Genomic DNA, 24455 nt, shown 5'->3' with positions numbered 1-24455 from the left:
TCAAACAATGTTTCGACCAATAAAAAATCACCATAATTCTCACAATTCATACAAAAATTTGCAAAATGATCTGCAAACCAGGTCCAATAAATTTCGAGACCAATGTTTTGGTGCAAGTACATACATAAAACATTCAACTTATTAATATTACTTAGTATTTCTATCGTGTTCATCACAGAGTAGATAAAATATAACCATATTATTATTATTTTATTTATTCAATTTATCTTGCATATTAATGTGTCGTTCTTAAAGTTTAATTTTTGTCAAGAATGTTAACATGCCAAAACCTTACGTATTAGAAAGTGGAGGGAAAGGTTTAAAATTCTATTATGAAAGGATTCCATATTCAGTTTTTCAAATTCTAGCAACAATTAACATTCTTTCGTATCATCACGATTTCGAGAAAAAGGTTACTACGTATAAGTCATATGATGCAACATTCGTGGGTTTGGTTTCAATGCATTCCCTAACATGAAAACAAGCAAGAGCCAATCCACAAAGAGTTGGTGTCATTTTCAAATTCAGCGCCGAAAAAAATGTAAAAATTGGCTACACCTGTTTCTGTGAAAATTTCATTGACGAGCAGTGTAATTCAGCAAAGTTTAGAGAGGGTCCGGGTCTATTTCCAGCTATGCCAATTGTTGCCAGACCATAGAACAATATATTCCCTCAGCAGATGGTTATTTTCCCCTGTGATTTTCTGTTTCTGCAACCGAAAGATCTGAATGCAAATTATGTGATTCCCAAAATGTAGGACATTTTACCACTTTTTCCCGAAATATTCTTCCGTACGCCAGAAGAAAATGTAGGACATGTCTGGTTAAACGAGAACTTCTGGTAATCTTATATCGAAGTTGAAGTACCTCACACATGGTGTTCTCCGAACCTCTAGACCGGATTATCTTTTACATGCAGAATTGAGGTTACAGAAATAGAATTGTTCTTGCAAATACATTTTTGTGTCCATACTCATATTAACAATGATTTGATATTGCACATTTTAACTTCAGTAGCTAAACTATACATAAATCTCTTACCTTAGCATCGTCTCCTCTCTTGGGAATCCTCTTTCTGCTGGACGTTTTACTCTGCCCCTTCTCTGCAGGGCAATGTTGACCGCTCACGATAAACAGGCCGACCTTGCTCTCGTCTTATCTCGTCCTGACATTCAAATGATATTAGGAAATTTTAAACAATCGTCACTTTGGCCACTGAAATTCGTAACACATTGACCCTACAACTCCGTCACAGTGTACGTAAGACACACAATTAGCGGTTTATTGATATTTTTATAAATGAAAATACGAATATACTACAATATACTTTCATAAAGGATACAACATACGTATGTTGCAATACTTGGAGTCGCATATCACTATAACAAAATGTATATATTTAAAAAAAAAAACTATTTTCGGTAATAAAAACGTGTAATATACAATTAAAAGGAAGGATATTAGAACAATGTTTAGAAAGTTCCTTTTTTAAAAGTTAATAAGTTTGTTTGAATTGTTGTTTTAAGTCCATTTTATGCACACATAGGCTAATCGGGACTGGACCTACATTTTCTAGTGGGATCCGAACCTCTCTGCCATGTGCCTCCACTGCTATCGAACCGGGGACCCCTTGATTACAAGGCGACGACTACCTTCCCTGGATGTTTGACTTAACGTCATATACATACATCCAGGGATTCTAGCGACGACGTTACCACTACGTCATCAGGGAGGCGCCAAAAGTTAATAAGTTACAGTCATTTAATAAAAAAAAGCAACTCAGTTTAAGGTAATGTTAATCAATACAACTGCAGATAAGATATAACTTTATTGGGAATGGGCTGTAAAATACTGTGTGCCCGGATACAGATGTATCATTGAAAAAGACTATACAAAAGACGAGTGAGGGATATTACCACTCCGAATGTCGATGTACACTTCGTACAAGGCTGTCCATGAGTTCTTGCAGTGACATCACCACCTGTCGAATACCTCCACTTTCCACTAGTTCATCAATATCACATTACCATGGGATGTAACACTATCGTCCACAAAGGAAACTGTGGGTCAAAGGCACATCGAAACAGGCGACTGCAGAGTTGGATTGCCGTTATTACAGTAGCATACGGCCGGTTACAATACCTACTTCCTGTATCTGGAGCTCCGTACTTCATCGAGCATACGTCCCTATTAGGGATGTGCGGGATCCAGAAAAGTCGGGACCGGGATCGAGAGAAAAATTTCTCGTCCCGATCCCGACTTTGGGAAATTACTTCCCGACTTTTCGGGATCCCGAGCAGTCGGGAAATACCGAATGGTCATTTTAAAAAGTCGTTAATTCTCGACGTTTTCTGCATTGTAAGCGTCCGGAACTTATCGGAAATTGTTAGTTTTTATTCCAGAAATACAAAAAAGAATAACTTAAGGTGAAAATGACTCATGCAATTCGAGATATCCAGAGTTTCGAGAAATATTAAACATTTCCCGATGTCGGGAAATTGAGAATTTTTCCCGTCCTGTATGTCGGGATTTAAAAAATATTCCGTCCCGACCAAAAAAAAATCTGTCCTGTAGATCCCTAGTCACCATACAAAAACTGCGCGGCCGTCATATCTATCACTCTCAGTAAGACTTTCGGGACGATACTATGTTACTATCTCATACAACAACAACTGACGGCCAGAATTGCTAGAATGGTTAAATCTGCTCACATGAGCGAAGACTGTTGCACCCCACTATGCTGCTCTCCAGTCCTTATGCTCCCTGGACCATTCTCTGCTGAACAGTTGAGGACACATGATATTGGTTTTCGGGCTTTCGTGTAGTGGCCTGGTCAGTGCACCACAATATTGTGCATGTTGACCTCATGCTCATATGTTTTGTAAAGTTACTTGATATCTGGTGTCATCCTTCTCGAACTTAATCAGCAGATAGCGGTCCTCAGTGGGTGGTTTTTAAGGACTACCGCAGGCATTTTGCACGGTTACACCTGTCATCCTGAAAGTCTACCATACGTACGGACATATAGGCGATAAGAAGCTCTACGGTCCTACTTGTCACAACATCCCTCTCCATGAACTTTTGCAATGATGTGAGCACGAATCAAAAAATATGTTCTCAACGGATCATTTTGTCACCTACTTGCCCACAATAAACACATAAGATGTCTGCTAACGTATGCACAAAGCCTGATGACTTCTGTTAAACCCATGCCATGAGCACGACTTGTAAGTGATCGCGTGTCAAGGGAACCATTCATAATGCTGCTATCGTGTTTCCTTCTACTTTAAATTATTAAGTGTGTAGATTATCTAGGGGAAATTAAAGCAAGACCTGTATGCGAGAGGAATAATACACGACTAACTCAGGCTCAGAACAACCGAAACTACTTTCCGTCCTCCAGGTACATAGCTGAAATTATTGCTGGAGTTAGATATGAGTTGTAAACACTTCAAATCAAAACCAATGGGGTAGGGGTATATTAGTGGTGACGTTACAGCAGACGACAAACCAGGATTTGAATCTAACAACGGGCAAACATGATTTTCTCCTATCCAAATCAATGGAATTTTCCATCTTAAAATTATCCTTTGCAATGGGAAACACAATGGATTTGGATAGGAGGAAAAAAAACACCTTTTTATTTGTTTAGACTCAACTCCAGCTTGTCGTCTGCTGTCACGTCACACTAATATGGTCCATTTTAATTCCAATCTTCTCAGATCGGTTTGGCTGCTTAGAATCACAAGTTCCCAGTGCCTGTCAATTCAGATCCGCTGGTGCAAGTAGGTGCCTTTCCACCGAATGAGGCAAGTAATATAATTCGTAAGCTCTGCACTCCAAACCGACGAGAACACCCTGTGATTTCCGACTGTTGGTTGTTTTTGTTCAGTTCATTAATGGCCGTATTTACTCCCACTCAACTCTCACAACTGAGTTGGGTGACAGGTTGTGCAACTTTTCTGTGTCGCGTTGGATGAAGAGTTGAGAAGTAGCATATTCGTCTGCTGCAGGGGCTGAAACAAGTGCCTTCCCCAGCTTTGCCAACCATTGTACACGATAAGACCGTATTGTACGTACATGGCAAACGGACCGTATTTTTGTCTCCAGGTCCGTAAGCTTGGATTAAGAATTTCTTAGGGAAATCCCCTCAACATACATACACTCGTCGTTTTCTAGGTTGGTTGTACATTTTAGCATTAAATTAGTGGCTTGTATAGTATTATGTACTTGTTAATCGCGAAAGAAACATGCCATATACCTAGGTAGTCAAAAGTGTTGACAAACTGCATCTAAAACGTACACCTTCATATTGAAATGAGCAGATTCGAACCCAAGATGAACATTTTGATGTGTGTGAATGAGAAAAATTGTTTTTTATCTTTTTAGTGTGTTAATTACTGAAATACTTAGAAGTGAAAATGTAATGGAATTCGTATGTTATAGTAGTAATTGTATTTTGTCTGTTTTATTGTAGTAGATTTTGCGGGTTAAGTGGTAGAGCAGCCACAGGCTGAACTTCGCCCATGAAAAAAGAAATTCTAATTCTAATTCTAATTCTAATTTTTGACATGATGGTCGCTTTTATTATGTTTCTTTTATGGAAATAAGCTCCGGAACAAATGTCACGTTACAAATTTTACATTTAGCGCTTGCCGAATTGCTAGCATCCGAATACAACAATTCAGGAATATGTTCTCATGATTTCCCGTATTTCTGTTGTCTCATTGCATTTGTTGTTCTTATCTTTGTGGAAGATGACGGGCGAGAATCACTATCTTCTGAACCTGAACTCATTTCTACTAGTACAAAATACCCACGAGAAAGCGGCGATTAGGGGGGCGAGGGGAAGGCAGTTGCGCCCCCTCCCCCACACACATTTTGTCACTTTTGCCCCCGCACTTTCAATGGAAAGTAAACTGTCCTTGCTGCCCTCCAATTTTGGAACCCAATCGCCGCCACTGTGCAGGACACAATAATCGTCTTCTTTTTCTGAGGAACGAATGTTACGGAATGCCCGAAACATAATCTTTTCGGCCCCGACAGTTGAGCGGGAAAAAAAAAACACGTTTATTTGGGGAAAGAAGGGGGGAGTCTTTTGTTCTATGTCGATTGCTGACGTTCGCGTTTACACTCCGTTTGACAAAGCCTTTGAATCCTGGTAATGCCTCTTTCTTGACAAGATTGATTATTATTGATTAAATTGTTGTTTCAAGTCCACTTCAAGCACACATTGGCTTCTTCAAATCAAATAAAAATATTTTACGTGTTTCGAAAATTATAATTGTCTAACACACACGTGTTGAATAAATTTAAAGTTGATACTGATATTATAACACATTTGCGTTGGTTCGCTCTCTCCATGGGCGTCGGGGACGGGAGGGGGTGTCGAACGGGTCCGTCGACCACCCCCACCCCCACCCCAGAAATTGGCATCGTTCATTTCAAGTTACAAAAAAGTTTGTGGTTTCTATTGTTAATAACAGAAATAAAATTCACTTGGTCAGTATTCGAACAGGCAGGGTCCCATCCTCCCCCCCCCCCCAAGGTCAATGGCGCATCCCCCCAAAATCATGTCATGCGTCCCCCCTAAATCATATCATTCGCGTCCTTAAAACATATCGTAATCCCCACAAAATATTTAATTACGCCAGCGTGTCTACTGAAAGTAACTTTTTCTTAGCTTTACTGAACACTATACTTTATCTGCCCCTCCTCCCTAAACAGGGATGCCATCACTCAAGACCACCCCTAAAATCGTTCATCATAATCGAGAATATTCCGTGGATTCCACTTTAAACTGTAGGTTCAATACCGATTAGCATAAAGTGGACTTAAAACACCAAATCAATTAATCGAGAATATCGCTTGCCTTGTAATGCAGCTTTAGTATAAAAACTTTATATTCATCTCATTAAAGCGCCAAACACACATCGTAGCAACAAATCATTGCGAGTGAAGCGACCAAGAAGATTTTTACATCCATTTCTTTGCAGGCTTTGAAGAATATTAATTTAATGGGGTGTCAATACTTTCTTAAGATTCCGAGATATTTAGTCTTTTCCTTTTCCAGCTTTTCCTCTGGCACATTCGGGGTTGAAAACGTGTGGATGCCTTATCGCTAAATACAATCTCCAAAATGTAATGTTCGAACTCTCTCTCCACTACAGAAATCCCTTGACAATCTAAGATTTAACAGTTTATCAAGAGCTTCCTATCTCCCCCTTTAAATTTTATACTTAATCCTAAGTAACTAACTAACTAACTCCCTAGCCTTCTTAAACCCGAAGGTTCATGGCTGCAGCAACACAGGCCTTCCATCTTTCCCTATCTTCAGCAAGTTCTATATACTCTTTTCCATCCCTACCGATTTCCCTTAGGTCCATCTCAACGTTGTCCCTCCATCTTCGTCTTGGCCTTCCTACAGGTCTCTTACCATCAGGTTTCCGAACAAGAATCCTGTAAACTCCTCTTTCCTCTCCCATTCGTGCCACATGGCCTGCCCATCTAAGTCTTCTTGATTTAATTATTCTAATAATATCTGAACATGAATACAAATGATGTAGTTCTAAATTATGTAACCTTCTCCACTCACCTGTCTCCTCATCCCTTTTAGGTCCAAAGATCTTCCTAAGGATCTTATTTTCAAATACTCTCAATTTATGTTCCTCTTTCAATGTAAGGGACCAAGTTTCACATCCATATAATACTACAGGCAAAATTACGGTTTTGTATATTTTAACTTTTAGTTTCTTAGATATTAAACGAGAAGACAAAAGTTTATGAAGAGAGAAGTAACATGCATTTCCTGAATTAAGCCTACTTTTTATTTCCTCTTTAATATAATTTTCATTTGTTAATATTACTCCTAAGTATTTGAATTTGGAAACTGGTTCAAACGAGTTGTTATCAATAATTAAATTTTGATTATTACCTAACACTTGGTTTCGGCCTGTAAGCATATATTTAGTTTTCTCTTTGTTAACTTCCAAACCTATCTCTTTAGCAGTTTTGAAAAATATTTTAGCATTATTCTTAATTGTATTCACATCATCCCCCAGTAAGTCTACATCATCTGCATATGCTAACAACTGAGTCACACCATTTAATTTTAGTCCTTCTTTAGTTTCTTTTACCTTCCTAACAGCATATTCTAAGGGAAAATTAAAGAGCAATGGAGATAATGCATCTCCTTGTTTTAACCCATCGTGAATTGTAAATTTGTCAGACACATTAATACCCACACGAATTTTACTTTCTGTTTCACTGGTGCATATTTTTATCATACTAACAAGCTTCTTAGGTATTCCAAACTCTACTAATATATTATATAATTTATCTCTTTTGACAGAATCATATGCTTTTTTGAAATCAATGAATAGCTGATGGACATTTTGATTATATTCCCACTTTTTTTCAAGTGTCTGTCTGATGTGAAAAATTTGATCTGTAGTTGATCTGTTACGTTTAAATCCACATTGATAATCACCTATAATTTCATTATATGGGGTTAGTCTTGTTAAAAGAATGTTAGATAATATTTTATATGTTGTTGAGAGTAGGGAAATTCCACGGTAATTATTGCAGTTCATTTTATCACTTTTTTTAAACACAGGAACAATTGTGGATTCTTTCCACTGTTGAGGGATTTCTTCTTTATTCCATATTAAACAAATTAATTTATGAATTTGACATATTAATGAATTTCCACCATATTTAATTAACTCAGCTGGTATTAAATCAATGCCAGGTGCTTTGTTATTCTTTAGCCTTTTAATAGCATCCTTAACTTCAGTCATGTTAGGTTCTGGAACTAAAGGTTCTGCTGTGTGGACTTCATTTACTTCTGATTTATCTCCTACATGGACATTTAAAAGGTCATTAAAGTAGTTCTTCCATCTATTTAGAATATCGCTTGGGTCAGCTAGAAAATCACCGTCTTTATCTTTTATCAAGTTTACTTTAGGTTGCCACCCCTTTCTAAACTCATTTACACCTTTATATAAATCTCTGATATTTTTATTTTTGCTGTTTGTTTCAATTTCGTTAATTTTGCTTTTCAAGTAATCTCTTTTTTTACTTCTAAACGTGCGGTTAACTTCTCGCTTTATTCTATTATAATTGTTTAGATTTGTATCATCGGAGTTATTTAACCACCTAAGTCTAGCCTGATTTCTTATTTCTATTAGATTATGACATTCATTATCAAACCATGGCTTACTTTTTCTTGGTTTATGGTATCCTATACTTTCTTTAGCTGCTGATTCTATTGCATTACGTATGTGCTCCCAATTCTTATTTACGTCTGTTTCATTCATATTTTCATCATCATTTAAATCCTGCAAAACATCAAATCTATTTGACAGTTTAATTTGGTAATCTTTCTTAATTCTTTCATCAGTAAACTTTCCTGTATCAAATTTTAGAACTTTTAGATTTTGTTGCTTATGATTTATCACTGCGAGTCTTTCTCTTAATTTAGCAATTACTAAATAATGGTCATTGGCACAGTCAGCACCTCTATGTGTGTACGAACGTCAATTATGCTAGTATGCCTTCTCTTATCAATTAGAATATGATCTATCTGATTATGAGTTTTACCATCTGGAGAAGACCAGGTATATTTATGGATATCTTTATGTTTAAAAGTGGTACTTTTCACAATTAAATTCTTTGAGGTTGCAAAAGTAATCAATCTTATACCATTATCATTACTTAATTCATGAAGGCTTTCTTTACCAATCGTGGGTTTAAATGTCTCTTCTTTGCCAATCTGTGCATTACAGTCACCTAACAGAATTTTCATATTATACTGAGAAAATTTATCAAAGACCTGTTCTAACTCTGCATAAAAATCATCTTTAGTATTATCATCTTTATCTTCCGTTGGTGCATGTATGTTTATTAAAATAATTTTACACCACCTACCCTGTAAAATTGCATATGATATCCTATAATTAATAAATTCTACTGTTTCAAGAGCCGAGATAATTCTATTATTTATGAAAAAGCCTGTTCCAAAATTATGATTTTCAGTACCACCATAGAAAAAAGTATAATTTTTAGTTTTACAATTCCCTTCTCCTGGCCACCTAACTTCCTGGACAGCTACTACATCTAATTTATACTTAACTATCTCATTAACTGTACACTGAAATGCCCCAGGCCGGTAAAGGCTCAGAACATTCCAGGTGCCTAATTTAATATCCTTATTCCTAATGTAGATCTTATCCTTAGTCCAGGGACCTCCCAAAGTAGTCCCCACCCGGAGATCCGAACGGGGGACTATTTTACCTCCGGAATATTTTACCTTGGGAACATCCATGGCCTTATATTGCTGTTTCTTGACATTTTTTTTTTACAGTGCAGAGTTGTCAGCTCTACGCCTAACCCCCAATATGAATGGAGGAACTACTACACAAGACAAACACAAACACATTAGACAGCACAATTACTACACAAGACGAAAATTTTATTTTTACTTTAGGTAGTGGCGGGGAGGGAGAGCATCAAACCACAATCCTACCTAGGACACCAAAATATCTAGCTATTGTGCTCTTTATTATTATTTTTATTATTATCAAACTGACGTGCCTCATATCAGTGGCAGTTCGTGGGGTTTGTAAGGGGCAGGGCACAATTAACATATAGGCTAAATATGATAAAATATACTTCCTGCAAATAGACAAAATCGCAGCTAAAATGCACAAATACTTTTCTTTTTCACCTTCCTTCAAAGCCAAAGGATATGTGATAAGTGAGTTGGAAAAAGTGAACGAAGTTTTGAAAAGAAACAAATGTTGGTTTTGGACATGCTTCTAGCCACTCAAAAACAATTGTATCGACTGGTATCGGTGGCAAAATTTCAACCCATACTTACTGATACCAATGTCGGCTCAGCCCTAATTTTTAGTGATATGTACTTATGTCGTGCAGTGAACGAAAATGAGTGACATAATTAACGGACTATTGCAAAATCAATTTACTGTTTCTATTCGAGGATAAGCTTAAAATCGTGAAGATATGGAGGCCTCTGCCAATTCAAAAACGACAAGAATGGATTTGATTTAGTTTTATTTAGCATCACTGTTCTGCAACTTTTAGCTAATTGCGATGATGAGGATGAGTGACGATATGACGAAACTGTTGAAAGGACAGGACGATCACAAAGAATACCAATGCCCAGACTGGGATTTCAACCCAGTGCCACTGTTTGTTTTTACTTCATACAAAAACTTTTTTACACCTTAGTAACATTCTTTTCGCATACCAATTATTATATTATAGTATACTCAATCCTACCACCAAAATTTCCATGCCAATTTTAGACTTACTGTTAATATTAAAGAGTTGATATTGCCTCCTCCAAAAAATTAATTCTCAGTCTTCACACCGGAATTTCGGCAACCGTCTAAGACAATAGTAATACACAAGAATTGGATAACTAATTCAATTTAATGCTCAATCACCCTCTAACTATAGTACTCGACATAATCTAAGACGTAGAGTTGGATACTGTCCCCGACCCCAAAGTTTAATTCAGAATCCCCCTCAGAACCCACGTGTCAATTAAGGTCTAATATGTAAGAGTCCGATATCCCCCCCATCCTTTTGATAATGCCCTAAACACTTTCATTTCTTCATCAAATTGATTAAATATGGTGCATTTAAGGTGTAAAATTTTTACATATATTTTGGAAAAGATGTAAATGTTGAATTTTATATTATTTGAAGGGGAAAAAATTCCCCAAAAAATCTCGATGGCGCAACCTGCGCCATAAAACCCCCTGTGGGCACCCCTGGAACAGAGTAATCAATGTAAAAATGCATTAAATCGAAAAAATTAATAAAAGATACAGGAACCAGGTTATACTTTCATATTTGGTTCCACAGTTTTCAGAATTCGAAAAATTATAATTTTAGAGGAGGTCACACAATATAAACTTGATGAGTCTTTTTTCTAACTTCTAAAGTCCTATCTTGAACGACACTTGCAAAAGTTAATAACAAAATACAATAATATTTCAGTATAGTAACTATAAAATTTAAGAAAATTAATAGAAAATAGTTGTGCTGGATATTCACTCGGCTTGTTAATCGAACAACAATTAATAATACATGTCGAATAAAATCTATTTAATTAAGTTATATTACTCGTATTAGTGTATAATAACAATTATAACCGTGGTAATTATTATTTCTTTTACTGTTGTAATCGAGGTATTTCACTGTTTATAATTAATGTAAGCTTCATTTCAACCTGCATAAGTCTTATCAAAAATGAAACTTTTGGTAGTAGATCAACAATGCCTTGTAAAATATTATTATTGTCTCTTATATCTGCGTCGAAAAGATTCGGGAACTTCCCATTTTTTTCGAGGTACCTTTGTTTCTCTACATCACTTAAAAATTTTAAGTGATCCAATTTGTATCTGATCTTTTATAACAAAATTAACTCAAAGACAATCTGTATTCCACTTGTTTACATTGGGAACTTGTACGTGCCCTTTACAAAATAACATATTACACTTAAATACATAGATTACAATAAATACAAATTTTCTTTCAATTTACAAATTTACACCTTCTCAATTGGCAGAAGTGCTAGCTTTATAATAGGCCTCTTTAGTTCACAGTCTTTAGTTTTAACAGTTGCAACTCGTACCAAACCATTTTGTAATTTGTGAGTTTCAATAACTCTACATAATTTCCACTTCAATGTGGGTACGTTATCTTCCTTCATCAACACATTGACTTGAAGGTTAGGCAATCTCTTCTGCCACTTCGGCTCGGAGGACCATCAGTAGGGTTGCAGCTTGTCTGAGTACCGCGGGCGAACTCTCCTTGCTGCTCCAAGTTCCTGGGTGGATGGTTTCGTGTATTTAAATTTCACTGTGGGTGGTGGGAGGTTTCCTTTGGGATCCTTGTTTCGGGTCCTTGGACGATGCAGATGCTGCGAGCGCTCTCGCTGTGTTGTCCAGGAAGCCGCTCAGCTATTCGAAAGTAGGAAGTTGCTCCGACGAGACGCTCAGCTCCCATTGTTGCCTCGAAGTACTCTCCAAATTTTTCCACTGTATGAAACACTATAAGACGCACGGTTTTAAAGTCGTTTTCACGTTCAGAAGACACAGTGACGTCACGTTTGAAAAGGCGTTTGTTTGAAAGAATTTGCTCCATATTTAAGTCTCAAATCACGTAAAGTACATACACGAAGATCACAATCGCACCCGGCAAGGAATACAGTGCACTGAATTGCTGGTAAACACACAAACACTGTCTCTCGAAGCTCAAACACAAAGCCGTTAAAAAGGCGCACTTTCTCAGCGGGAACACAGTGGATTGATTGACCGGGTCGTAACGAATCGAATCAACCGGCAGGCGGCAACAAGTATATAATCTCTGTTCACTGAATAAATGCGATAGCACTTTAGACATTTACTCACACGACTGTTCTGGCACGTAATGTTGCTCGTGGGCACTGAACAACAGTCTCATCACATTAGGATAACGTATTTATCCGGCCCGGAGAACCATGAGTAGGGGTGCAGCATGTCGGAGTACCGCGCGCGAACTCTCCTTGCTGGTCCAAGTTCCTGGGTGGATGGTTTCGTGTATTTCAGTTTCAATCTGGAAAATGAAACATATACGGAGACTTACTTATACTTTAATAATACGAAGAATGTAAATAGCACTAAATATACTGAAATATTTCGCATAAATACACAGGTAAATGACGAGGCGTACAACTCCTGCACGTCGTGTCACGACTCAACTCGGGCTCACGCTGTGCATGCGCACACTGCATGGCAACAAGACCATATGAATGACAATGGACATTTCCACTCTAACCTAAAATATGATTTTAACTGTATCACTGCATGCCATTCATTTTATATTAACGTTGAACTTTGTGCAAAATAGTTTGTGTTCATTCGAAATAGTTTGCGAGAAATTGGCCTTAGAAGTTGTGCCAAATTGATGCTATACGTCACGAAATCCGAAAGGCCTCTGATTGGATTTTCCAGTTATGACGTTCTCGTTCGGCAGTGAACTCGGTCGTCTGCTTAGCGCTCTAGAAATCCATGCACGAAGACGTTCGTTGCTCCTCGTGTTTGTAACGCTGAATATTGAAGAGGATTCCCTGTGATTTTCAAAGTCAAAGTTTCGATTATGACATGTGAGAGATGTACGAAAGCCAATTCCGGTAATCTAACATGTGCAGATGCATTCACGGTAGATTCATATTTTGCACAACTGATATTGGATGGAGCAGAGATAAGGTGTTTACTTTCATCGACAGCTTATTCAAGGTCATTTAATATTATTCTCTTGAAAGATTTATCTCGGTAGCATTAATTCCTAATTTTCAGTTGATATTATTAGTAGTGCTGGTATTACTGCAGTGCCTGGAGAAAAATGTCTGTCTTTTTGCACGATGGTCTAAACCAGTGTTTCTTCTTTTTTCTTGAAAATAGATGTATGTAATAAAAATGACCGTCGGGAAGAGCGGGGGTTCGAACCGGTCCGTTGACCAGCTCCTAGAAGTTGGCATCGTTCATTTCAAGTTACAAGAAACAGAAAGTATATTATTTTCATTGTAAATAATAATAACAAATAAATTTCAGTTAGATATTAATTATTCCAACCATGGGCGTTGCCAGAATTTTTTTCATTCGTGGGTACGTTGAGAAATATCATATTGGAGCATCTGGTACTCGTATTTGTGCATAATGCTGAAATCTTTATTTTCCACTGTAATATCCACAACACTGACTCAGCTATAAAATTCGGGCTGCTCTGATTTTGTAACTCACAACAAAAAAATCTTATTTGTAATGTTAACTCAGCAGAGAAAACTGTAGTAAAGCACATACTTAGTGCTTGCTTAGTGGTAATGACCATTTCCTGTTCTAGTAGTTACGTATCTTTTCCAATCCATTATCTCATAGCAAAGACAGACACGTCTTCCCATCGTCCTAACACCAAATGCAGCCAACGCAAAGTGCAGACGACAGGTCGAGCCGACTCAACGCTCGGCTCGAAAATTAGAAACTCTATTTTTTTTACCTAAAAACGAACGCACATGAACGTGGGAAATTGCAGGGGTTATTTGTCGATGGTGTAGATTTTAAAAATGATCTTTAAAAAAAGTAGTGGAAATGTCCATTTGTCTGAGGAAGATCTAAGTAACTTCCACATAGCCTACCCGAGTTCAAAAAAGCTTGTTGAGTATACCATGAGTACCATACACACCACAGGGAAAGAACGTGCTTTGTCCATTTTCTTGATTCTACAGGAGAACACGTTATTTCCTAGTTATGAGCATGTTCTTGCCCTGAATACGCAACCAAAACCTCTTTGTAATGGATGTAATGGAAAAAGTACGTTCTATTCTTGTACAATATTTCTATTTAGAAAGACCCTTCACACCTAAGCATGGCTAAAAATGGACAAAGCACGATATTTCCCTGCGGTCTTCATATTTTCTATCGAGTCAATTTCTAGCACAAGCTTTTCCTTTCATTTTAAATAATAACAGCAGTAACTATTCTCTTACGACTTTGTTCCTCAAGTAGCTAGTTCATCTTTTCAGCTTGTCTTCTCTGCGCAATGCCTTGTGGCAAGGAGGTGGGGTGTGAATGGGAACAAAAGTATACCGACAAGTACGGTAACAAGTATCGTATGAGGCGAAAAGTAGCAGATGAGCAAGTATTACGCAACTAGTCTAGTCCAACTCAAAAATCCAGCAGGAAATCTAGCCTCGCGTGTTTCAGGCTGACTTAAATTGATGTTCAGGAGCTGGATATTATCCGTCTCCCTCCAAAATTAATTCACAATGCCCACGCCAGAATTCCCCTGAAATCTAAGATTAGATTTTACTCAAAGAATTGACTTTTGCCCTCCTTTTACGTATTTTGGCGCCAAAGCAGGAGACTTACTTATGTAGAATTGCTCATTAATGCAATGAAAGTTGCAGTTTTGGATATACATTAAACGCACATCGTTGTTCTTATGTCAGAAGAAGATATAAACAAAGCTAAGCAAACCTACAGCACCTTGTAACAAACCTAACTCGTTGAAGTAAACGTTTTTGAAGTATTTGGAACGTAATTATTTAAAGCAGAGGCAAACATGACTAATATAACAGATATGGACTTGTATGGAATTTTAGAATTAGATGAAAACTGTTCGATAGATGAGGTATGATATAGTTTCTTAAGAAATGCTCTACCTAGGTTAGTAATTGATTGTGAGCTAGTTCTGTACAACTGGTTTAATTATGCATATAATTTTTAAATGAATGTAGACTCAGTTATATGTTTTCCAACGATAATTGTTGTTCTAACTAACAGATCTTGCATGGGGCTACGATTTGATAATTGCTCCATATTTCCTATATCCACATAAACTTTACAAGGTACAAATCCATTTAATAAAGGGGGAAGTGGAGCTAAGATTGCAAAGCTGAACCTCGCTGAATAGAGTTCAGCATAACACCGGTATTTTAGTAAAGATTATCTAGTAATATGAAGTAAAGGAACGAGTTTACATTAGCGGACCACTCTCCAATTGCTATGAAATTTCGCCTACTCACTAATTGAGACCTCCTAATCACGAATCTGCATGTCATAATTGGCGGTCAAGCATGGAAATGTAGAGAAAAACGAAATAAAATATGTTTTCCTAACATAACGTAACACTACCGTAAGAACAATAGATCCACGGAAGACGCCATTTTCCCAACATGAAAAAATCAACGTGCAATACACCGTTGCCAAACGTGCCTAATCAAACGAGTCCACATTCCTAAATAATAATTTTTCATTGTATTTATGCTAACGGAACCTAACGTAACAGGCCTAACCTAACCTCGTAGGCATTTCTCGAACACAAGGTAGGGAAACTGTTGTGCGTGACTCCCGCCATTCTTCCATGCTGAACGTAATGTAACTGAGAACACAACAGTGTGGCAATGCTGGATACAGCATATCGAATTGGGTCTCACTTATTGCACAACACTTGACCAACCGGTATTACTTTACTATACCGGAGACACCTATCAATGATTTATTTCACAATTTTTTACATTGCTAATGTACTATTCTGCATTGCGGAACATTTCTTTAGGTGAAATAATGAATTTCTAACGAAAATAATGTCTATGTCTTACATTAACAAGTACTTACTGTTGTTCCTTATTTCCCACAAACCATCCACGGGTAGCCCCAAAAACCATTGATGTTAGCCCAAAAATTCACGATAACCCCACGAACCATCACGGAGACGAGGTATGCCTACTAGGTTAGGTTAGGCCTGTTAGGTTAGGTTTCATTAGCACTTCTTTCATTCAATTTAACATATACGGACAATACGAGAGCATATTGTGCTCTCGTGCAGAAAGCAAATGGCAGCAGCAGCAATAGCACGTCGGAAATAGATTTTCGTAGAAAACCACATGCATTCGCATTAAAATGGATCAAAACTACATTCCCGAACATCAACAATGCTACAGAAAATGATTTGCGTAAGTACTTTCTCCTGTAAATGTGAAGAAATCCGTCTCCGGTATAGTAAAGTGTTACCGACCAACCTTGTGTTCTGACATCAAGGCAGAAAGCTTTTCAATTTTAGTGTGTTTGTTTCTCTTAGTGTAAATAATAATTTTTCGTTGTATTTATGCTAATGGAACCTAACCTAACAGGCCTAACCTAACCTTGTAGGCATTCCTCGTCTGACGTCGGAAAACAAGGTAGGAAAACTGTTGTGTGCCAAGAATTGCGAAAGAAACATGGTTGTCAATTGCTTTGTATGGAGAATCATCATGGTTAACAAGGTTATTTTACAACTTCTACATGTTATTTTACAATTTCCATGCTTGACCGCCAATTATTAGATGCAGATTCGTGATTAGGAGGTCTCAATTAGTGAGTATGCGAAATTTCATAGAAATTGGAGAGTGGTCCGGTATGTAAACTCATGCAGAAGTGAATAACACAACGACTGCAAAGTAACGTTCAACTACTTGTTCACTAAACATACCGAAATAGAAAATTACTGGCGAGTGTGTATATAGTATGAAACCTAATTCATGTCAACATTTCTTTAAACTATCGATATATATACACACATCCATATTATTCAGCTAGCTATTATTAACCATTATTTTAATTAAATTGACAGTACAAAGATTTCAAATATGCCTCCTGCAAACAAACTAAACACTGCAGTACAAAATGAAGAACATAAAGTTCCTGTGAGCGTGCAATGTTAATTAGACTTGATGCAGTGTGGTGCTTCTAGTTTTAACGCTAGAACACTACCGTGTTCCAATATTACAGTGTAACTACCGCTATGTAAATTTTACGTACATGAAGGAATCTATTTTTAAATCAACCTCTACATCATGAAAACAAATTTCTATTCATTGTGAACATTATTTTGTTTATTTTTCCTTATACTGGAATTTTATTCTTCATTTTAAAATGTATAAACGTGGTTTTATTAAACATAGAATATTTTAAGAGAAGGTCTTGAATGACAAGCCCGTTCGTACATTAAGAATGAAGGCGAAAAGTTTGAACAATGAGAAGCAAACAATAATATTCATAATGCTGTAAATAATAAGGAACAAATGTAATTTTAGTCTTACAAGAAAATAGTGCATGCTTCTAAACTTTAGTTTTCAAAATCTAAGTATCCAAATCGAATTTGCAAATGTCAAAATTACGTGAAAGATATTTCTCGTTTTACACAGCTACGTAAATTTGACGTACAATGCACAACATAACAAACCAAATCAAGACGATCAGCGCTTGCACCCTCCTTACCACAGTGCTGTCTTATGTCCGACAGACTGCTTGAGGCACTGCTGGGCAGAGGGATGAGTGGGTGTGAGGTGGGAGGTAGGGGAGGGATTTGGGGGCAAAGCATACGTAAATTTTACGTACGGTAGTGTTCCACAAATTGGCTTCGCACAGAAGCAGTATGTAGTTGTCATCCTCCTTTTCTTGTAGTTGCAAAAACTGCAATACTTTCTGTTCATTTGTGACGTGGCTGCTACTGTACTTGTCCCTTCCTTCCCCAGTACCTTCAAAATGGACTTTCTTAACCCCTGTGACAGTCCCGGATTTATTATCCTTTGCTCCTGCCAGATCTTGGCATGGAGGTGAAGCATGAACTGAATTCGTGAGAATGGTCTCTTTTCTGAGTTGCCCTGATTGTTGGTGAAGTTGTGAGTGTGAATAATGTATCCATTAATCGCTGCAATGTTGAGGGACAACTTCTGTTACTATCGCTGCGTATTATTGACGTACAAACTAACTTAAAGACGTTCACTGCTTCCGCCCTCCTTACCACAGTGCTGCCACGCGCATGAGAGAATGCCCAAGGAATACCATAGGTGGAGGGGTAGGTGTGTGCGATGTGGGAAGTAGGGGAGGGAATTGAGCGCGAAGCGTACGTAAATTTTACGTACGGTAGTGTTCTAGGGTTAACTATTTTAACTACATTTCGAGAGAGCACATCTTCTCTTGTCATCAAGATAGGGACAGATGGAAGGCCTGTTGCATGTTTAGTCCTCATGGCTGCAAAGAACTTAGTTTATCTGATGACAAGAGAAGATGTGCTCTCTCGAAATGTAGTTAAAATAGTTAATCGTTGGGTTTAAGAAGGCTAGAGAGTTAGTTTTTATTTTTTTTATCATCACTTGTAAGTTTAGACCCACCCATTACTTACATGTGATTGTTATTTGGGAAAAGATTCATGACTGCATCAATACAGGCCTTCCATCTGTCCCTATCTTGAGCAAGATCTATATACTCTTTTCCATCCCTACCAATTTCCTTTAGGTCCATCTCAGTGTTGTCCCTCTATCTTCGTCTTGGCCTTCCTACAGGTCTGTTACCATCAGGTTTCCCAACAAGAATCCTGTAAACTCCTCTTTCCTCTCCCATTCGTGCCACATGGCCTTCTGTATTACATTTTGCTACAATTAAGTTACAATTTCTATTTCCTGAGTGAAGGGAACCATATTTGCTTCAATTCTATACTAGGATGTCGACGTATAAGTGTAAATCTGCTCATTTTGGTGATATAGTGTTTGAAAACAAAACTGGCATGAATGAAGAATACAGAGAATGTCTCCAATTTATTTCCTACTTCTAATACTCACTAAATATGCAGTCCTGGTAACATATCTGGAGTTAAGATTTGAAAATTAGTTACAAGAATCCTGTAAACTCCTCTTTCCTCTCCCATTCGTGCCACATGGCCTTCTGTATTACATTTTGCTACAATTAAGTTACAATTTCTATTTCCTGAGTGAAGGGAACCATATTTGCTTCAATTCTATACTAGGATTTTAAATGTGTTGCTTAAACCTTTAGATAATGTAGACAAGTCAAAAAGAAAGAAGACAAAGACACTGCTAGTAGAAAATAAAATTTATCTTGGTACACATGTAAACGAGTATGGATAAAATATCCATTATATTTTTATTAAAAATAAATTATAATTGTTATAAACTCTACAGGTAAACTTTAAAACAATAATTTTAAGTATCGCGAATTGCAATTCGCATCATGAAGTTTGAGCATTGACAGACTCTTATCAATGAAATATAGGAAAGCTGCTGTGAAATTATAAATAGCTATTGAAATTGAAAGAAATAATAATAATAATATTTCGTCGGTATGGTGGAAATGGTGGCAGGGTTAATTCTCTGTGAAAAAAAGTAAAGTGCTCCCCTGTGCTTAGCACCATGAAGGCATATAGGGGGTGTGGTGGTAATGCCCCACACTTTCTTGATCTGGTCGTGAGTGGGGGGATGTTATCAGCATCACACCCCTGACCACCTTTACCCCCCAGGGTTTTAACCTTTACCCACCGCGGAATTCTTAGGAATAGGTAAAAATAATTTCCAACACTAAAGAAGGAGAGAATAAAGCATTTCAATAATTCAAACTGGAAAAAATGCATTGTTTACCTCAGTAATTTTTCCTTGTTTTTGAGGGTATTGACGGGAGAGTGGGTGTTAAGCAGAAACGATAAATCAAAACAGTGGCAGCGATTAGGGGAGGCGAGGGTTGGCATTTGAGCCCCACTTTCCCCCTCCCCCAAATTTTGGCACCTTCCCCCCCACAGAATCGAAATAAATGAAAATGGACTTGTGTTTCGTAAATGGATTTTCGCTGGGCACTCTGGCGAGTGGCTAGCACAATACAAGGTCCCAGGCTCATATTCTTCATAAAATGCATTATTATATTCATATTTCTTGTTTTACTTTATTTTATTATTTTTCCTCGTACTCTACAATTCGTTAACCTTCTTGCATGCTCAATTATTTATTTATTTATATAATAGAAGATTCCAAATACAGCGTTAGCCATTTTACATTGAAATGATTTTATCGAACATAAGGACAAAAATAATAACATAATACAACAAAAATAATAACATGTGGTTAAGAGACTTACATACTTTTAGTTAACTTTCTTCTAAAACTGTCCAGATTTTCAAAAATGTCTATTTGGCTTCCTAGATTATTATATTCACTGGGCAGTCTATGGAACAGAGAGTGCTGGATGAGGCACAATCTCGACTTCTTAGAAGCAAAAAGTTGAGTGCTTCTTGTTGAGCGGGCAGGCACAGGAAAGTGAATTTCCTGAAGAAGGTGGTCACTTCTGATGTTGCGATTCACTATTTTATGTAGACATATATGGTCAGCCCATGGTGGAATGACAAACAGGTGGATGCACGTGCATGGCTCTCAGCCATACGTCACAGCTCTGACATCAACATAGTGGCCACAGCCAGGAGAGGGGGTGCTTTTCAGAGGGTAACAAGTGGAGTTTCCGGGTTTGTTCTTTTCTGTAGACCATTGAACTGGTGTTTCTTTTTTGTTGTCTTCGTTTCACTTCTAGTGAGAAGAATCTAAGTGCATTGCGAAAGAAAATATGCCTAACTGTGCCTTTTACGGCTGTAGCAATCATTACAAAAAGACGAAAGGAACGAATATCAAGTATTTTGGGTTTCCTGTTAAAAAAGAAGAATTTTGTTACAAATGGGTATTGGCTTGCAGGCGGAAGAACAAAATAAACAATTTTATATATCTCTCTCTTTATATATATATATATATATATATATATATATATATATATATACACACACACACACATACATATAATATATATGTGCATGTATTGTGTGCTTTCACGTATCACATTTTACGTTGCTTTTCTGCCTACTCGGGCTGATTGCCCAACACAAATACTCTTACCCAGTTCAGGATTTGAACCCGGTAACTTCCGTGGCAATATCGCGAGTCAAGAACCCAGCGCCCTCAGTCACCGAAGCGACTCACGTATATATGCAGTCTTAGGTGTGTGTATATTTACGTATATGTATTATACGTACTATACATATGTGTATATAGGGTTATTAATGCAGTCTGTGTTATATGCTCTTTCGTGCCTCAAATTTATTTCTAAGTTCCCCGTGCATATAGTACCGTACCATGAAGGCACATTTTAGAGGTTTTAGGTGTAGGGACCCACACATTCTAGATCTCGGCCATTTAGGAGGTGATGTAATCCCTACCATGCTCCGGCAGCCTTCCCCCCTCCCCCGTGGAAGGAAGTCTTCTATAGAATACAGCTGGATCGCGAAACAATGATTGCACAGTGAAAACCCTTCCGTTCGCAACACATCTAATGTTTCTTCTCCCAATATGATCAAATGCTTACTCATTTAGGTATCTCCAGTGACATGCCCAAGGTAGGGTTGGTGGGGTCATTACCTCATTTGACACAGTCCTTAAAAAAAAAGAACGTCAAAAACAGGAAAATATGGCAAAATGAGGACTGACCACTAAAAATAGTATGCGTAACCCCTCTCCCTACCGAAAATCGTTGGCACCTCACTCTTTATCTCGGACACATTTTTAAAAACAACTCACCAGAAAGTTTTATAATTTCGTATTACAAACTGAAGTAATGCACCTTTAACACGATCAAATGAATCATGAACAAGTCCTTGAATTGAACGCTTAAAAGGAAATGATGTCAGAGACAACGCCATTTTTCTCTTGGATCCAAGGTTCGGTCAAAGAATTTCTATTTAGGAATGGTTCTAATTAACGTGGATTTATATCCTCAGTATATTCTAGAACGTTGCGCAGATAAATGATTTATAAATATTGCCAGTAGTTCGACTCCTTTTATTGAAGAACATTCCCTCTCGCACCTTCCAGAGATTAAAAATTACAACGAATCGCTCTACTTGTGGCGATACCTTTGCTGTGCAGCTTCCAAATGCTGACAAGTCTCTACATAGTGCTCAAGTTTCTGCGACAATACTTAAAGCTCAAGAAAATTTTACGTGCAATATTATCAACAACAGGGTTATAGAACATTCTCCGTCTTGCCTTGATAAGTATTTCTCCCCTTAAATTATCGTCACATTATTCAAAAACCAAAAATCCTAGTTTTATCTAATGTAAACAAATATTTCCTGAAGGTGTGTGTGTGTGTGTGGGGGGGGGGGGCTCGAGCCCCCTGATTCCCACCTTGGATACGCGCTGTTAACAATAACAGGGTTATAGAACAATCTTCGTCTTGCCTCGATAATTGTATCTCTTTAAATTATCATCACATTATTCAAGAAGACAAGAACCTAATTTTATCTAGTGTAAACTAAAATATTTCCTTTCCTGGGGAGAGTGGCTCGGGCCACCTGATTCCCACCTTGGATACGCGCTATTAATAATAAGAGGGTTATAGAACATTCTTCGTCTTGCCTCGACAATAATTTCTCCTTAAATTATCATCATAGGCCTATTATTCAAGAAGACAAATACCTAATTTTATCTAGTGTAAACTGAAACATTTCCTGGGGGGGGGGGGTCAAGCCACCTGATTCCCACCTTGGATACACACTAGTAACAATAACAGGGTTATAGAACATTCTCCGTCTTTTCTCAATAATTATTTCTCTCATCATTTTATTCAAGAAGCCTAAATCCTAATTTTATGTAGTATAAACAGAAAAAAATCCTACAGGGGGGGGGGGGAGCTTGAGCCCCTTGATTTCCACCTTGGATACGCACTATTAACAATAACAAGGATACAGAACATTCTCCGTATTACCTCGATAATTATTTCTCTCCTTAAATTATCGTCACATTATCTTATTTCACACCACAAGAAACCAAAACCCTCATTTTATCTAGTGTAAACCGAAAACTTTCGGGGGGGGGGGTCGAGCCCACTAAGACCTCTCCTTGGATACGTGCCTGGCTCAGTACACCATGGTTATGGTTATTCCGCGTGTTTTGAAGTTATATTGAGTCTGTAGTTGAAATTTGTCTCACGAAGAACGCTTTACTGTAAAGCGAACGGACTCCTTTCAGTCCTCTTCTGCAACGATGATGACGTCATGCGCCGGAAGGGAGAGTTTTCAGGATCGGCTTGCATCCACCTCTTTAGTCTTTACAACATGTGGTCAGCCAGTCTAGGCTATGTCTCTCTTGAGGAGTTTGGATATTTAACATTTGCAGGAGGATGGACTTTTGCAAGTGTTTTGTGAACGGAATTTGGTGTCGAACAATGGCCAGGAAGAAATTTAGGATGGAATCTAGTCTATCTGAATTTGAGGGGCATGCCATAGACCAGATCGGAGAACAGTATTCAATGTTAGGTGACACAAAAGATTTGTAAAAGGTGCTGAGGGCAGTCAAGTTGTTGATTTCCGTGAAACGATAGAGAAGACCCAGCATACGCATTGAACCCCTTGTGACAGTGCTCAGAAAAGGAAAGTTCCTCGTCAAATATGATGCCCAGGTCCTTTTGTGTGGCAACTCTTTGAACACAACAATTTTTTATGATGAATTTAGTATTAAATGTGTTTTTCTTTAAGGAGAAGGTCATCATAGTACATTTTTGAGGGTTGAGTTTTAAGTTCCATAATTCACACCACTTTTTTAGAGAATCTAAATTTTTTTGCAGAAGTGTCATGTCACTGAAATTGGAGATTTTACTATAAATTTTGCAATCGTCAGCGAACAAAAGAAGGTTTTTGCATGAATCGGAAAGATATTCCGGAAGATCAACAAGGCACAGGATGAAGAGAGAGGTCCAAGAACACTGCCTTGTGGTACACCAGAAGATACAGCTTGATAAGAAGAAGACATTCCGGAAAGAACAACTTTTTGTTGTCTGTTTTGGAGGTAGTGCTTGAGCAGAGAGAGAAAGTTTCCATGGATATTGAAACGGTGGGATAATTTAAGAAACAGGAAATTGTGGTTTATAGAGTCAAAAGCTTTTGAAAAATCCAGATATATTACATCCAGTTGAGAGTTTTCAGATATAGAGTTGATAGCGTCAGATAATAAAATGCTCAAGTTGGTTAAGCAGGAGCTGCCTGGTAAGAAGCCGTGCTGTGCTGTATTCATATATGGAG

The 24455-nt window shown here is 37.6% G+C and overlaps 2 protein-coding genes across 2 annotated transcripts in view; one reads left to right on the top strand and one right to left on the bottom strand.

The window, feature by feature from the left end:
- Positions 1–1159, bottom strand: part of LOC145985094 (mitochondrial basic amino acids transporter) — a 54216-nt gene extending 53057 nt beyond the window's left edge. The window contains exon 1 of the mRNA XM_083118689.1: positions 1041–1159. The gene's annotated coding sequence lies outside the window, so the exon portion shown is untranslated. The remainder of the gene's footprint in view (positions 1–1040) is intronic.
- A 13864-nt stretch (positions 1160–15023) lies between these two features.
- Positions 15024–24455, top strand: part of LOC145985822 (dnaJ homolog subfamily C member 17) — a 42267-nt gene continuing 32835 nt past the window's right edge. Inside the window, exon 1 of the mRNA XM_083119914.1 lies at positions 15024–15200. Coding sequence (XP_082976040.1) covers positions 15132–15200 — 69 coding nt within the window. The 5' untranslated portion in view covers positions 15024–15131. The remainder of the gene's footprint in view (positions 15201–24455) is intronic.

Source organism: Lepisma saccharinum, chromosome 3 (assembly GCF_977018435.1).
Source record: "Lepisma saccharinum chromosome 3, izLepSacc3.1, whole genome shotgun sequence".
Taxonomy (NCBI): domain Eukaryota; kingdom Metazoa; phylum Arthropoda; class Insecta; order Zygentoma; family Lepismatidae; genus Lepisma; species Lepisma saccharinum.
The sequence above is the reverse complement of the archived record's forward strand: the minus strand, read 5'-3'. Positions and strand labels throughout refer to the sequence as shown.